Below are 13,866 nucleotides of genomic sequence, written 5' to 3'. Positions count from 1 at the left end.
ACTGGTTTATGGTATTATAGCCTAATAGAAAATATTGATAGTCCTCAACCAAAGTATAAAGCGAGAAAAATCTATGGAAGGGCGATCTCACTTTATGATTGTGAATTCAGCGATAACTTAGAAATTTTACTAGTAAAAAAATACATATAGCCACTTGGCAGTCGCGAAACTATAAGATGATTTTTTTAAAAAAAGTCACGAATTTTTTTAAGCTACGACGCTATAGCCACGAAATTTAAGGCACAGCCACGAATAGCCAAGTGGCTATAACGAATTTTTTTACTAGTTAGGGTTCTTATGTTATCGCTGAATCATATTCTAGTTCGATATCAACTTAGGATCCAAAGTATATTTTAGTTCTTAAGTTTCTAACTAAAAACTAATTGGATAATGAGTTAAGTGACTCCTCTATTTTATATGAGACTTTGGATTACGTTTTCGACATGCTACTATCATTTCTATAAAATTATTTTTATCCGTTACACAAAAAGTCTAAGGCCATCATTATTACTGATGGTCTAATGTCTAATGTCATAAGGAAAAAAATAAATTAAATGCTAAGAGGTGACACCTTAGTTCGAAGAGAGTCTAATTTGAGAGTTCTGTTCGATTAGTCTAAGTTGACAGTCAAGAGAACTACTAGAGATAAGAACAAAGCTAGAAAACTTTGAACAAACCTGCGAAAAAATTCACTATACAAATCTCTAACGTGAGAATGACTTCAAGTTGAGTTTACATTTCACAACAAGATCGCTTAAATACATTAGACCCCATCCAAAGATAGCTGTGGCCGGAAATGCATGGACTATAAAATTGTGGTCCAGTCGAGTGATTTAGATGTTCACGTACATATACTTTAAATTATTTGGATGTATTATGTACAATTCACATTGATTCCAAGTCAAATTAAATCCAATGAACAAAATGAATGCATTACATGTATATACTAGAAAGATCATTACATGCATTACATGCTATTTACGTCGTTTAACATGTCTTTCACGTATAATCACACTATCTAGCTACACGCATACAAACTTAGATGTGTTGTGTATCAAAAACTACTACATAAAATCTCGATAGACATTTTCATGTTCGTGGCTACGCCTTAATATTCGTGGCTATAAATACATTTAGCCTACAAATCACAAATTATTTAAGTTACGACGCTATAGCCATGAATATTAAAGCGCAATCGCAAAAATTTAAGTGGGTATAAAGATTATTTTTACTAGTAGATATATATATATATATAATGACTAATACTTTTGGCTTCTTCTTCAATATAGTTGTGGTGATGTTAAAGAAAAGTTATATGAAATTAATATTGCAATTGGGATATGATTGCAAATATATGTAGATTAGATGATGCGTATCAAATGATGTCACAAAAAAAAAACAATGATGTGTATCATATATCAACATATTTTTTGTACATACTCTTTTAATTTAAGTACTTTGGTTGGTTATTCTTATTCACATACATAAATTAGTTATTTTAATAATTAAATATATAAGCTTTTTGATCAAAAGAAACTATTTTATATAACATTTACACCAAAATAATTAAAAAAAAAACTATTTTATAAAATTAATATGAGACTGTGGAAAAGTTAATCAAACTATAAAACTAAACAATTTTGTTTATATTTAGCGGAGTCACTAATGATGTAATGATCACTAGTAGAATAAAAAAACTTTTGTATGTATAAAAAATTTGGCACATGTCAATAATAATTCGTGTAAGTAGGATGATATATTTTCTTATATATTTTATTTTAGAATAAAGTAATTGTTATTGGTCCATATATTCAACCATAAAATAAGTATTGGTCCATAGCGAAGGGCCCAATCGAATCTTCAGCAAATAAGGAAAGGAAAGCATGCATTTCTTTCATATATGTACTCATCTTTTTACAGCTTTTCTTTACGATGCTATGGGGTCAAACCAGTTTGATGTAATGTTACATAAATGTTGGTTAAATACGAATTTCGGATCGAAAACATAGCAACTTTTGACCACCATTTATGATAAATACGATCGCCGGCCGGAAATTTCTAAGCAGATCATTCCAACATATTTTCGACAAATTTCCGATTGAACAATATATGATCGTTTTATATTTCCTTTTTTTTGACGAGCTTAGTTCTTTTGATCCATCAAACTTAACTAATGCATAATCAAATCAAAAATTTATTTCAAAATATTTGTTTAATTACCACTTTTATTCACCGCGATTTGAAAAATATGTTCTGCGTGTTTAAATGAAACTATATCATGGATGAAACAACATGATATTAAAAGAAAGAAAATTATTTAAATTTTTGTTCGTTTGAAAACTCTAATCTATATATCAATAATATATCATAATAAAATCTAAAGCAAAAATTTTTCCATATAAATTAAATGTCTATGAGAGCTCCCCCACCCTCCACAACATCACCACCACCACCCACTAACATTAATCACATGAACTTTAAAACATGCACAATAACATAAAGCTGAATTTCTAATCTAAAGACTCAATCAAACTCCTCAACTATAATTTATAAAAAGGAGTATTTGAGTAAAAGCTTCCATTACTTATAACTTCAAATTATCATATTGAAATATTTTATCTTATTTACAGGAACGAAATAAAACAGCAAAACATACATTAAACATTTAAACCAACTAAATATATACAGAAGTGGACCATCAATCTAATATTTCCTTCCTAAAAATCCAAAAATCTTTTGACCTAACATTGATCTAACCCTTCTTTCTAACTCTCATATGTCACAATTAAAGAGTTAGGAACATTACATTAATGCACCACTACTACCCTCTCTACTTTTAAGATAATCCAATCCATACTTTGCCAAATCTCATCAGGTTAACAATGTTGAGGATGAGCCAATATTGGTAACAAATTGCGTTGAACCTCAATATCCTCAGCTATCTTCTTGGCATCAATGGCTGCACCAAGCAGTCCAAGCTTTGTGAATCCGACCGCATACAATCCGCTTTCGCCTTTCCAACCGTTCGGAAAGGGTTTACGCGGAAATCCATCTTTCTCACAAAACATGTTCATTCCCTAATACAAAAGAGAAAAGACAATTCAAAGTCAAAACAAAGTTAATTCAACTATTGAAACGTAAAAATGGTTTGTGATATGTCAATATCAAGGAATTAAGAATAATGAAGATGTAGACGCATCATCGCTCATGGTACACACCTTTAGCCACATGGGTACGTTGCTTTTGTAACCCGTAGCGAGTATAATGGCGTCAAAGTTATCCACTCTCCCATCAACAAACTCTACCGAATGTTGCATTACCCGTTTCAACTCCGGATACACCTATATATAAATCAAATAAAAAATCATCAGTCTACCATAATGTCACGTTTGTGTATAATATATAGTTTTGAGAAAGACTTAATTAAGTAATGAACCTTGATGTGACCACTTCTGATTTTGGCAAGAGTGCCAACATCCAAAACAGGAGTCTTACCACACTTGATCTTGCGTTCAAGAGGGCCTAGTTTTGGTCGAACTAGCCCTAACCGATCCGTGTCACCAAGAACCAATCTTGACATACGTAATAAGAACCTGTCCACTACTTGCACTGGGAACCACTTGAGAAGGCTCGTGGATATCCCAAAAGTCGACATACCTAGCATTTCTTGAGGTAATACATGCACCTAATAGCATTAGTCAAAAAAACTCCATTAGCCTCATACAATTACAAAAGATCCAAATCATGTAATCACATGCATACCTTATTGGAATGTAATAAAAATGTAAACATTGGTTACTCGTAAGTACGTTAAACCCTAAAAGACTATAAAGAGTAACAATATACGAGCAACTATATTAAACATCTAGCATCATCTAGATCTTACGTATAATAAAGAAAAGATTGTATATTATAATCCTCACCGAGTCACGAACCACAAGAGAAGGATGAGCATTGAAGTTGCAAAGATCTAAAGAAACCTCCATGCCCGAGTTTCCACATCCCACGACCAAAACCTTCTTCTCTCTAAACATTTCACCACTTTTATAAGAGCTAGTGTGTAGGATTGGCCCGGCAAAATCCACAATCCCATCAATCTCCGGCATAACCTCCTCAGCATTCTCACCAGTCGCCACAACAAGCCACCGTGAAACATACTCAGTTGTCTCATCCTTCTTCCCTCCAACAGTCCTAACCCTCCACAACCCACAACGCCTATCAAACTTGGCCTCCTCCACGGTCTGGTTAAAAACAGGCTTAAGGCCAAAATGTTCTGCGTAGGACTCAAGGTATTGGACAAACTGTTGCTTTGTAGGGTAAGTAGGGTAACTTGAAGGGAAAGGCATCAATGGAAGCTCACAGAAATGTTTAGGGAGATGAAGTCGGAGACGATCATATGTTTTCAGCTGCCATAATGATGCTACACAAGTGGAACGTTCTAGTATCAGACTAGAGACGCCTCTAGACTTCAAACAAGCCGCCGTGGCCAAACCTGACGGTCCTGAACCGACAATGATTGGTCCAGGGATCAATATGCACCTTGAGTCCTCCACATATGGATCATGGACTCTCTTGCCTAACGTTTCTGTTACAAACTCCATAGAAGAGAGAAAGAGAGATAGAAAAAAAAAAGAAAAAAAGAGATCTCAAGATTTGCAAGAAAGTGAAGTAAGAGACTGAGATTGGATTAGGTTTTTAAACCCATTTGGTAAACAAAGATCATACTCTCTTTTGTGTCCCGAGAATAAGGGTGAAAAGAGAGAATGAGTTTCATTGATCTTATCTACAAAAAAAAACAAAAAACAAAAAAAGAAGAAAATAACACAAAATAGATAAGAAGAAGATCGGATATTCCCTATAAATCAGGACGAAAATATGTATAGTTTTTTATTATATAGAAAACTTGAAGATTTTGTAATTAAGAAAAACAAAATAAACTCTCAAGAATTGGGAGATTTCAAAACAAAGATTTCGGATTTTTGAAGAAGAGTTTTGCGGTTCTGAAACAAACACTTGGGGAAAGAGAAGCAACTCTATATAAGAGTTGGAAAAAGAGAGATGAGATGGCGATGGACACATGACATATAATAAAAGATATATATATATATATATATGTTACATGTTTATTTTGTATATATATAGGTAGATACGTTAGTGGTATGGGCATGTTATGTTTTAATTTTATTTAATTACTATACTTTTTGTTTTTGTTATTTTCAAAAATATACTTTTTTATATCGATTATTATGGGCTATTGGGATTTGATAAATGATAACGAATCCTTAACTAACGATTATACTTTTCTTTCCTTTTTAGGTATCACACTTTAATTTTATTTTTGATACTTTTTTTTTTGTTTGCATTATTATCAAAATAGAGCAAATTTAGCCAACCGAATTATACCAAAAGGCCCAAGTTAAAATATATTTTTAAAACCAATCAACACCCACTAAAAAAACCCAACTTGGAGAACAAAAGATTTCATATATACAATCCTAGGTGTATAATAGAAGACAATAACTTCAACTAGCTAGAGTTCATAGCTGTCTTTTAAGATGTTCGTCAACTAGTTAAGCATTGTAATATTTTTGATATGATCCAAGAATTAGCTGGTTGTGCAATATAGTTAGATGAAAATATTTGCAGGTTCAGAGCCGGTCCGGAGCAGAAGCAACATAAGCCACGGATTAGGGTACACAAATGTATAAACCTAACTAATAATATATAATCCTTTTCGTCGTTACCATTAAACTTCTCTTTTTCCGTTTATGAATCGAAAACATACAAAAAATGTTTAAGAAGTTAAGTTCGATTAGAGCACTCACAAACGTTAGACCGGCTTGCGCGGTAAGAGCAGGGAATTTTAGTTGAATGTTGTGGAACATGACGTATAAAGTATCCAAAGAACATGTTCTGGTCTCGGGTTTGAGGGGATGTATGGGTTTCGGCACAGAACCTCTTAGTTATTCGAAAAATTTAAAAAGGGTTCAAAAGAACAAAGATGGTAAACGAATATCCCCGGCCCTAGCTCTCACAACACCAACAACAAAGTAATTGGGAGACATGATGGGAAAACATGAAACTAAAATTGTTTTCGTGTGTGCCCCAACAAAGTTGGGAGAATCTTTTGCTGATTTTGCATTTTCTCTGAGTGTTGTCTATAAAATCAAAGATGCAATTAAGATGTTCTACAGCTCCTTCAAAGTTGCATTCCCTCTGGTGAGCATTTAACTTTGTATCATCCAATGGTGAAGGCTTATAAGAATGAACCAATGCTTTTGTTTCTCCTTTTATAACCTTACTATATAGTATCAATTATTTTTGGCTAATAAAGATTACCCTGTCAAAATATAACATTTAGCAAATGTTGTTCGTTCAAAGTTTATAGATCTTTTAATTATTTTTTTTTGTTTTTTCAGTTTAAGCTTAATTAGAGAATGTTTTTGTTTTGTTTTCTATTATCAGATGTTTTTAAGTTTCTATGTAAATTATATATTCATTTAACATTTTTTATACTATACAGTTTTTTCTTATATGATTAGTTGAACATTTTAAAAATAAACGCTACTTTACAATCCATATAATGTTGCGTCACTATATATATATAGTACATGAAAACTCTTATACATCCATTACAAAAGTATTTTAGACATGGACGTTGATAATTTCGAGACTCAAGCTTGTAAGAACATGTTGTTGTATGCAAAGAGTACAAAGCTAAACCTGAACATAGATTACACTGAAGCATCCAGGTTCTTTGTAAGAACATGTTGTTGTATGTCATGATCTTTCATTGACAATATCTTTGTATCCTGTTCTAGTAAGAATTATATTCTTTCACTGATTGTTTAAGTGTAGGTGATGACTCTTCTAGGGTGTTTATTTACTTCGGATACTGCCTTAATGGACACATTCCTGAGGAAACATTGTATGGCAAGGAAACCTAAACCGTTGACAACACTTGTGCAACAAGAAACAAGATTTTGAAGAGGAGAAACCAATGGACTTGTTCTAAACATTGAAAGCTTATGTTAGAAAGTCAGACCGGGCGATTCTTTACGCTGAATACAACGAAGAATTTGTCGATTTCCGTTTCACTTTTCTCGGTATACTGCTTGAGTAATGCTTGAGAACTCTCTGCTGACAATGTGAATATGGGGTTGTTGGGAACTTGTGTAGAAGCGTAAAAGTGTTGATCAGCTTTGAGCAGAACTTAGACACCACTAGTGTTTTCAAATAGATGCTTCCTAGTTCCTTACTACTATAGTTCTCGTTGTACATAGCTCTTTTGCAAATGCATGCCATAAGCTTATTAAGAGCTTCTTGATCACAACCTCTGCATTATCCATTGGTCTCTCCAGTTTCCTGCCAAATGAAGTAACTCCATCAACACATATAAGATACCAAAATTTGCAAAGGAACACCGCAAGTGTGTTGTGCTTTGATAGTAATCTTTCTCTTTTTCGTTTCCATCAATTCTTTCAAGTGACTCTAGACTAGTAGAGAGAACTCAAATAAATATAATTTGAATAGATCTTTGTTTCTAACCTTTCCCCATACCATCCTTATGATATCATCTTCAATAATGATATTAAAAAAAAAATTCAGAATAAGAACCATAATCTCGCCAAGAAAATTATAATACTTTATTAATATACAAGTAAATCCTCGTTAAATTAATAACGTTGGGACCATACAAATTTATTAATTTATCGATAAATTAAATTATAGAGAGATTTTCTTAATATAGTAAGATATGATTTATTGTTTTATAGTATATTTTATATATTATTTTATTGTTCGATAAATTTATTGTTTTATAGTATATTTTAAAGATATGATTTAATCCTTATAACTATTTTCTTTAGAATTAATTACAAATATAATTACAACTACCATGTCTTGGAAAAGAACAATAATTTTTTTATACAATAAAAATATTGGAAATGAACTCTAAAAATTTAATATGTATATAATTTTTAATATAATATTATTATTTTATTATATTATTGAATTGTGTCTCAAATTATAATTAGCCAGTTTGAGATCGAAAAATATTTATTAATTTATCGAATATCGATGATGATGGATAGCAAAAGAGACCTCTTAATTTGTTGAGCTTTTACCGTACATTTGTTACCAAGTTTGGTGTGGACTCCAAGGAATATGCCGATAATATTTTGCAAAATATGCCTTGAATATTCTATAGAATATGTCGAGGATATTTTCCCGGAGGCCTATCTCCTTCTACTATATAAAGGGAAAGAGGCTCTAATTATTTTTCACACTCAAACGAAAAGTATCTAAACCCCTCAGTTCTAAATCTATCTTCTCCCTTGCTTAGTTTAAGTAAGTTCTTAGTTTTATAGTTTTGAGAGTGTAGTAGATCTAGTTCGTTTGAGTCTACTACTCGTGTGCTCGAGTAATAATTCAGGATTGGTTGTATCGTGGGATTCGTAAATCGTGATAGACTAAAACACTTACGGCCGATTTATTGAATTAAGAACAAAGATATCATATGTTTCCTGCAAGTGTGTTGTAGCTTTGATAGTGATCTTTCTCTTTTTTGTTTTTTTTCCATTAGTTCTTTCAAGTGACTCTAGACTAGTAGAGAGAACTCAAATAAATATAATTTGAATAGATCTTTGTTTCTAACCTTTCCCCATACCATCCTTATGATATCATCTTCAATAATGATATTAAAAAAAAAATTCAGAATAAGAACCATAATCTCGCCAAGAAAATTATAATACTTTATTAATATACAAGTAACCTCTATAAATTAACAACGTTGGGACAATACAAATTTATTAATTTATCGATTAATTAAATTGTAGCAAGGTGTTTTTTTTATTTAGTAAGTTTTTAGAATTGTATATTTTAAAGATATGATTTAATCCTTATAACTAATTTTTTAAGAATTAATTACAAATAAATTTACAACTATCATGTCTTGGAAAAGAACAATAATTTTTTTATAAAATAAAAATATTGGAAATGAACTCTAAAAAATCAATATGTATATAGTTTTTAATATAATATTATTATTTTATTATACTATTGAGTTGTGTCTTAAATTATAATTGGCCAATTTGAGATCGAAAATATTTATTAATTTATCGAATATTAATTTGTAGAGCTTTTACGTACATTGGTTTTGTATGCAATAATTAAGACTCTTTATCAAAATATAATCAAGAAACATAATATAAAGTTGCAAAATGTGCAACATAGTTGATATGGCCGAGTTGGTCTAAGGCGCCAGATTAAGGTTCTGGTCCGAAAGGGCGTGGGTTCAAATCCCATTGTCAACATTTTGTTTTTTATTTTTTTTTCATTTTCCAAAATAAATTTTACACCGTCGATATTATCCAACGGTTCTCACCGCTCCACGTATAAAGAATATTATAAGAAGAGTCCAAAAAGTCTTCTTCTCTATCAAAACTCAAAATCTCAAGAATAAAACCCAAAACTTTCCAAAATCGACATTACACCCCCTCCTCCTAACCCATCTTCTTCGATTTTGAAACGATAATTAGATTTTAACCCGCGGGATGATATTCTAAAATATATTTTTTTATTAATTTTGTTTGGTATATAAAAGTGTACTACTATATTTTCATCGTTAATTTTATGATTTAACTCGTGAAATATTGTATGATAATTTAGCTTTTATATAATCGTAATTTGATCAACTTAATTAAATAAATATAACATTTAAACTAATGAAATGATGTTGAAAAAACATTTTTTGTTTAAATAGTATAATTTCATATAAATATTTTGTAAGTTATACTATAATAGACAACCCATAAAAACATCTATAATCATAATTATGTAATTTATAACTTGTTCCATCACATCACCCGTGCTACACAATTACCAATAATACTTTAATACATACATTTGTTATATGTAAGAATATAAATTTAAAAACAAATATGATCATTTAAAGATATTTAAGAAATTTTCAGTTTATTAGAAAGATATTTCAGAAAATTTTGTTAAATGTAATAAATACAAATTTCTAATTTTATAATTTTATTATGATTTAATTAAAAAATTTTATCTAAACTTTTATCATTTAGTCAAATGGCAAATGTTTAATTATGCAAATATTACAAAATAAAAAGGTAGAACACAAAAGATATTTTTAAAAATGTTTATATAGATAGCGTCGATATAATCCAACGGTTCTCTATACGTGGAAGAGTCTAAAAAGTCTTCTTCTCTATAAAACTAAAAACCTCACGAATAAACCCAAAAACTTTCCAAAATCGACATTACACCCTCCCCTGAACCCATCTTCTTCGTTTTGAAAACGATAATGGCGTCGACGAAGCAACAAGACTACGGCGTACCTTATACACCTCTTCCTTCATCACAACCCTCTCAAACCGTAATCCTTCTAACACCTTACCGCCGTCACCGTCGTCCTTCATTCCTCCGTAACCTCCGTTGCTCTCTTCTCTTCACCGCCGCAATCCTCCTCCTCTCCGCCGCCGTTTACTTCCTTTATCCTTCAGATCCAGACATCACTGTCACACGAATCGATCTTAACCACATAAGCGTCCTCGATTCGCATAAAATCGCTTTGGATCTTTCGTTTTCGCTCACGATCAAAGTTGAGAACCGTGATTTCTTCTCGCTTGATTACGATTCGCTCGATGTTTCGATTGGGTACAGAGGAAGAGAGTTAGGTGTTGTGAAGTCTAAAGGTGGTCATCTTCGTGCTCGTGATAGCTCTTATATTGATGCTACTCTTGAGCTTGATGGTCTTGAGGTTGTTCATGATGTGATTTATTTGATTAGTGATTTGGCTAAAGGTGTTGTTCCTTTTGATACGATTGCTACTGTTAAAGGTGATCTTGGTGTGCTCTTGTTTCAAATCCCAATTCAGGTATGTCTATAGTATCTGTAGCTGAGTTCTCTGTAGCTAAGTTAGGGTTTTTGAAACTATGGTTTGATAGGGGAGAGATTTGTGTTATGCTAGCCCATGAAGGTTTTAGATGAGTTAGAGAATAAGGTATTGAGTGTAGTATGTACTAAGGGTTTTGGTGGTTTTAATGGTGAAGAAACATGAGGGTGTTTTTTGGATAGGGATTCGTTTTTTTTTTCCATTCTTCGATCAGTGGTTCTTGTTGAATTGTCTTAGGTTGTAACTTTGTATTGGTTGTTTCATTACTTGTGAATGATGATGATGATGAGTTTGAAGGAATATGTATTTGATGGAAAGGTTTGATTTTGCGTTGCTTTGTTTAGATTTTAGTTTCGAGTTTGTAGACCGGGATTGTAGTTTTCTTCTGGAATATGTTTGCTCTGTTGTGTTCTACCTTTTTTTGAGCTGGTCGGGGTTTCATTACATTCTGAGATTGGTAGCGGATATTTGTATTGGCTGCTTCATTAACTGTGAATGATGATGGGTTTGAAGGAATCTCTATTTGATGGAAAGGTTTGATTGTGTTTAAGATTTTAGTTTCGAGTTTGTAGACCGGGATTGTAGTTTTCTTCTGGAATATGTTTGCTCTGCTGTGTTGTACCTTTTTTGAGCTGGTTGGGATTTCTTTACATTCTGAGATTGGTAGGGGATATGTGTCTTGGTTGTGCCTCTCTAAATGTTATTTGGGATCATTAGCCCTAATGTTTCACATTGTTATCGGGTAATGGAGGAGAAAGAGTGACATTATATTACAACTACTGTCACTTCCTGCGAGAACCTATACTTAATTGAAGTAAACAATATCAGGAGTTCCTAATTTTGTATAGTTTTTTTTTTGAATAACTTGTATGGCTTAAACATTAGGTTCTTCAATACTGTTGTAGTTTCCATGTTATGATTGAAAAATCTGATGTTTTAATACATGGATAAAATTGTTATCCTGCAGGGTAAAGTGTCCTGTGAGGTGTATGTTAATGTTAGCAACCAGAAGATTTCACACCAGGATTGTCATCGTAAGGTAACCTTGTTTCTTTCCTTCCTCATGTGATCTAACTGGAATTGTATTGTGTTATTGTCTCTATAAGACTATGCTCAGGTAGGTGAACAGGATCAAGTTTATAGAAAACATAGTTTTTATATTTGAGGTAGAAGTAGAGCATTTTGCCACTCATGAGGTTACTGTGAAAGCTAATCGAATGTTTCCTCATTGGTATGAAAATGTGCAGTGAAATGAGATCGTGAGCGTGGTGAGACAGGGAGAGACTGGTTACTGGAGTAATGTTTTGTAAGTTTTTGTGTATAGATAAATACTCTTAATGTTAAACTGAAAGATAACGCGAAAGACGAAGAATTACTTACTCTCTGTAAATTCCTTTCTTAATTCCTCAAATGAGTACAGTGTTTGCTTTTACTATGAACTTGAATAAACCCACTCTGTATATGTTTCATCAATCATAACCGATGTAATTCTAAGTCTTCAGAGACGTATTGGATCTATAAGCAGAGTAATGATATAATCCTTGAGTTTCCCTTCACTACAATTGTAAATATCATCAGATTTGGTGTAGAGGAGTTCAAGTAATCGTTCGAAATTGTGTGCTTGCTTGAGAACTCGACGTGGCACGCATGTTGTCTTCAGTAGCTCCTCATTTATGGTCTTATTTATGTTTACGATCATTCTTTCACACCCAAGAATAGCTTCTTCCTTGGTAACTACAAATTGCTTCATATAATAGTTGATCGCATTCGCAGCAAACCCATTACTCATGTCGTTCTGACAATACCAAAACACTTTAGTTATAGGAAAGGTAACACCAAAAAAAAAAGCAAATATTTTCCAAATTTACCTCAAAATCAGTTATGTCGTCCATAAGACGACCCTTTGCTGCAAGAGATTTGATTAGGCTTGGTCTTGATCTTACCCACTCGTAAGCTTCTTTCCCGACAGTCTCTCCCATTCCGACAAAAGAATACATTAACGTTGCATATGTGGTAAGTGCTATCCCACCAACCTCTACATGTTCTTCAAAGCTAGGCACTTCTTCTCCTTGTGCCCATTTGACAAGATCAAGGTTTGACCTAACGAGTATCTTGAACTGTTTACTCCCATACATAAATATATTGTTACAAGCGATAAGTATTGTGAATAATGATTTGTGTTTTTTACTTTCTTTCTATGAACTGTAAGAAAAATGGTTTATATTAATCACCTCTTCTAACATCTCCTTCGAATGGTAGGAGCATCCTTCAGACCTCACTCCTCTTTCGATATCTTCAAAAACATCCAGCGCAAGTTTGAAGATAATTCGCGATATATCTTGTAGTGTGTCAATGCCATCAGGACTCCATCTACATATTATTTAGGACATCTCTATATTAGTAAAAGACAAGTACAAAATAAAATACGGGTCGGGTCAAAATTAAAAATTAACCCAATTTTAATAATTGGATACTTCAAAGTTGGATATTAAAATGGGTTTGGATACATACATCGGATACTTTTCATATCTAATTTTAAAATTATATTATTTCCATAACTAATTTTATGATTTCCTAATATCTCTCTAACTAATTTAATATAATATATTAAAAACAATTATCATTCTTCTTTAACATTTATTTGATATTATTTTTAATTTATGATATTATACTATATAATAAAAATATTTAATAAAAAATTTATTTTACTTTTTTGCATATGTTGCAATTTGAATGTTTCAAAACGGACATATAATACTCAACTACACTCGGTTAAATATTTTAGAAAATGATTTAAATCAGTATGATCAATATTAAAACCATTGTTACATGAGCGTATTTAAAAGTTCAAAAAGTTTTAAAATATTATAATTAAAAGGTTGAAATATATAAAATAATTAGAATTTAGAATATTAAAAGTACTTTTTTGTGATATAATTACTATTGAT

General features: G+C 31.9%; 3 protein-coding genes, 1 non-coding gene and 1 pseudogene across 5 annotated transcripts in view; 3 read left to right on the top strand and 2 right to left on the bottom strand.

Annotated features, from left to right (window-relative positions):
• Positions 1-2,674: 2,674 nt before the first annotated feature.
• Positions 2,675-4,789, bottom strand: LOC17880436 (indole-3-pyruvate monooxygenase YUCCA2). Its single transcript, XM_006283759.2, has 4 exons — positions 3,924-4,789; positions 3,437-3,685; positions 3,219-3,341; positions 2,675-3,077 (listed from the first exon to the last, which is right to left on the bottom strand). Exons 1-4 carry the CDS (start codon positions 4,599-4,601, stop codon positions 2,877-2,879), a joined length of 1,251 nt encoding a protein of 416 aa, XP_006283821.1. The 5' UTR covers positions 4,602-4,789; the 3' UTR covers positions 2,675-2,876.
• A 1,094-nt stretch (positions 4,790-5,883) lies between these two features.
• On the top strand, positions 5,884-7,123 carry LOC111829398 (annotated as a pseudogene).
• Positions 7,124-9,233: 2,110 nt separating this feature from the next.
• TRNAL-AAG lies at positions 9,234-9,314 on the top strand. The gene has a single exon. It is a non-coding gene; the product is annotated as a tRNA-Leu (tRNA).
• A 939-nt stretch (positions 9,315-10,253) lies between these two features.
• LOC17879616 lies at positions 10,254-12,357 on the top strand. Its single transcript, XM_006284451.2, has 3 exons — positions 10,254-10,900; positions 11,886-11,957; positions 12,166-12,357. Exons 1-3 carry the CDS (start codon positions 10,328-10,330, stop codon positions 12,166-12,168), a joined length of 648 nt encoding a protein of 215 aa, XP_006284513.1. The 5' UTR covers positions 10,254-10,327; the 3' UTR covers positions 12,169-12,357.
• A 55-nt stretch (positions 12,358-12,412) lies between these two features.
• The window catches only part of LOC17879387 ((Z)-gamma-bisabolene synthase 2), a 4,739-nt gene continuing 3,285 nt past the window's right edge, over positions 12,413-13,866 (bottom strand). The window contains exons 5-8 of one of the 2 annotated variants that reach the window (XM_023779686.1): positions 13,150-13,288; positions 12,979-13,035; positions 12,787-12,888; positions 12,413-12,713 (exon numbers count right to left, since the gene is read on the bottom strand). In XM_023779686.1, the coding sequence (XP_023635454.1) occupies positions 12,417-12,713; positions 12,787-12,888; positions 12,979-13,035; positions 13,150-13,288 (595 nt within the window). In that variant the 3' untranslated portion in view covers positions 12,413-12,416. Of the gene's footprint in view, positions 12,714-12,786; positions 13,036-13,149; positions 13,289-13,866 lie in introns of both variants that reach the window. The other variant, XM_006282913.2, reaches the window with a different exon arrangement.

The sequence above is a fragment of the Capsella rubella genome, unplaced genomic scaffold (assembly GCF_000375325.1).
Source record: "Capsella rubella cultivar Monte Gargano unplaced genomic scaffold, Caprub1_0 scaffold_7, whole genome shotgun sequence".
In the NCBI taxonomy this organism is placed as follows: Eukaryota; Viridiplantae; Streptophyta; class Magnoliopsida; order Brassicales; family Brassicaceae; genus Capsella; species Capsella rubella.
This window is presented reverse-complemented; position numbering and strand designations above follow the sequence as displayed.